At 46.9% G+C, this 2,506-nt stretch overlaps 1 protein-coding gene across 1 annotated transcript; it reads right to left on the reverse strand.

Moving 5' to 3' along the window:
• Nucleotides 1-237: 237 nt before the first annotated feature.
• Nucleotides 238-2,453, reverse strand: prorsd1 (prolyl-tRNA synthetase domain containing 1). Its single transcript, XM_008288330.1, has 4 exons — nt 2,300-2,453; nt 1,447-1,572; nt 1,278-1,367; nt 238-868 (listed from the first exon to the last, which is right to left on the reverse strand). Exons 1-4 carry the CDS (start codon nt 2,378-2,380, stop codon nt 656-658), a joined length of 510 nt encoding a protein of 169 aa, XP_008286552.1. The 5' UTR covers nt 2,381-2,453; the 3' UTR covers nt 238-655.
• Nucleotides 2,454-2,506: the final 53 nt, after the last annotated feature.

Here is a 2,506-nt window from a genome sequence, read left to right on the forward strand (position 1 = left end):
GCACTGGGAAGCTAAAAGAACGACGATATTTTTTGTTTATGCAGCTTCTGGCTCCGATAAATGGTGTAAATGTGGGAACCTTTCAGTAGGGTTTGACGACGAAGCCTCGAGGAGTTAAAGTGAGAGTTTAGCTGGTAGCTTATGCTGAACACTTACTGACCACATGAGGAGGAGCATCTCTGCAATGTGCTGTAACCCATAAAACTTTCAAAGTCTATAATGCTCAGTTTTTGATGATGTTGTCTGAAATAGAAGCAGTTTATTGGACACCAGTCAGTGACGACAAAGGGGAGCTCGCTGTTCAAAAACCAAAGAAAAAACTAAATAAAGGCTGAAAAACACCAAACATGTCAGAATGTTGAATGAAATTTATAGAAAACAATCCAGAAGACAGACAGAACATTAAAACAATAAAACATACAGTTTGTCTCCCCGACTGAGGAAGCGTCCAATAAAAGCTCAGAGTAGTTTTCATAAAAACAAACTCGTTAGTGTCTCATTATAACGTGCAAAATGTTTGAATTTCATATTTAAAACCCAGATTTTTACATCTTCACGTCCTCCTCCGATACGAGACATGTTTATGTCCCAGTTTGACGGCTCGTGTCTCGTTTTTAAGGTCCAGGTCCAGGTCCAGGTCCAGGTCTCCTCCGTCCTACTCGAAGCTCTCCAGAATCGGTTCGTGTCCCGTCTCCTGCAGGAAGCGCAGCAGGTCGTCGGGTCGGAGGCCCATGGTGGCGGCGTTGGTCATGGGGTGGAAGTAAACCATCTGGTGGCCTCCTTCCAGCAGGTCGCGGTCCAGCACGAACTTCACGCTGCGGTCCTTATCGAAGAGCAGAGCGAGGGCCGTCGCACAGCCCTGGCCCACCTGGACAGACGACAGAGGTCAAGAGACAACCTGAGGGAAGGAAACTGAACACAACATGACCACGAAAACACACAACATGACCACAAAACACACAAAATACCAACAGCTACATGAAAAAAGATCAAAAATAAATCACAAAAAGGTAGAAAACAACCACAAAGAGGAGCAAAAAATGACACAAAATGAGCACAAAGAGATGCAAAATGACCAGAAAGAGACAAAAAGAGTCACAAGACAAACACAAAAACACACAAACACAAAAAAACACAAGAAGACAACAAAAAATACACAAAACAATCACATTAAAATATATATTTATATCACAGAAAGACACAAAAGAAGCACAAACAGATGCAAAACAAACACAAAAGTCTTGCACCAGACACCAAACCTCCAGACTCGCTCCCACCTTGAGTTTTTCCAACATGGCCGCCTCGTCAGCGAAGCGCAGGTTCCCGCTGCCGACGCCGAGTTTCTTGGCGAGTTCGTTGAGGTTCACCTGCAGAGGAACAGAGGAGGTCTGTGTCAGGTGACCAGGTGAGCAGGTGAGGCAGGAGGAGGAGGAGGAGGGAGCTCACCTGGCGGTCGTGGCGAGCAGACACCAGCCACAGGCCTTTCTTCTTCTTGTCCTTCAGGAAGAGGTTCTTGGAGACGGCGCCGCTCACCTGCTGCAGGTGAGGCATCATCTCCTCCACCGTGAACACCTGCAGGGACCGGAAACATGAAGGGGACGCTCAGGCTGACAGACACATGCTGCTGCTCTGTCCACCTGCAGAACGACTCCACCTGGATGATCTTCTGGCGCCGCCTGCAGGCCGCAGCAGGTCAGTGCAGCAGAAACTTATGACAGCTGCAGAGCTACAGTTTGCCAATTAAACCTAAATAAACATGAAACTCTGCATTATAAAAACGTTTCTACCAGATAGTAGGTCTGACTGCAGTACCAGTGTTTGTATTTTAAGACGAACTGGTCTGTAAACGGCTGACTGGTGACTTGGAGACGCACTTCTACCAGATTCCATTGAAAAAACGGTCGATTTTCAGATTGAAGTGATTCTGCGCGAACACAGTTTGCAGCACAATCGCGTCTTCACATGACTTTAGCTTCGGATGACCTGCCGGTAAATTCGGCCCACAAGTTGCAAACAACACAACCCTCCTTCACTTCAGGAAATAACTTTGAATGCTTCCACGTGTCCGTCACCGGCGCACCGCTGCAGAGAAGACACGCTGTTCCAAAGCTAAAACTACCCCACAGTCAGAGCTGCTCAGGGTAATAAATGACGCCGAATAGAAGAGCGAATCCTTCTAACTCAAAAAGTACTGTAAATATATTTCTAGGCTGTTATTATGATTCACCGTCACGAATGAAACCTAAAAATAGACGATTCGCTTATGGGGTTCTGTTGCCGGTGTGTGTCGGTGTTGTACCGGCGGGTGCTCCACGCAGGTCGTCTGGATGTTCAGCGTCTGAAGATATTTCTCCAGTTCGGACCGCAGATCCTCCGACATCTTCACAAAACACGGTTTTAATGTGAACAGGAACAGAAACAGAGGAGGACAGGGGGACAGCAGAAGAAGAAGAAGAAGGACGCTCTTCTTCGTTTCTCAGTTTTCCTCAGATGCTGCAACACCGAC

The sequence above is a fragment of the Stegastes partitus genome, unplaced genomic scaffold (genome assembly GCF_000690725.1).
Source record: "Stegastes partitus isolate 25-593 unplaced genomic scaffold, Stegastes_partitus-1.0.2 Scaffold553, whole genome shotgun sequence".
Taxonomy (NCBI): domain Eukaryota; kingdom Metazoa; phylum Chordata; class Actinopteri; family Pomacentridae; genus Stegastes; species Stegastes partitus.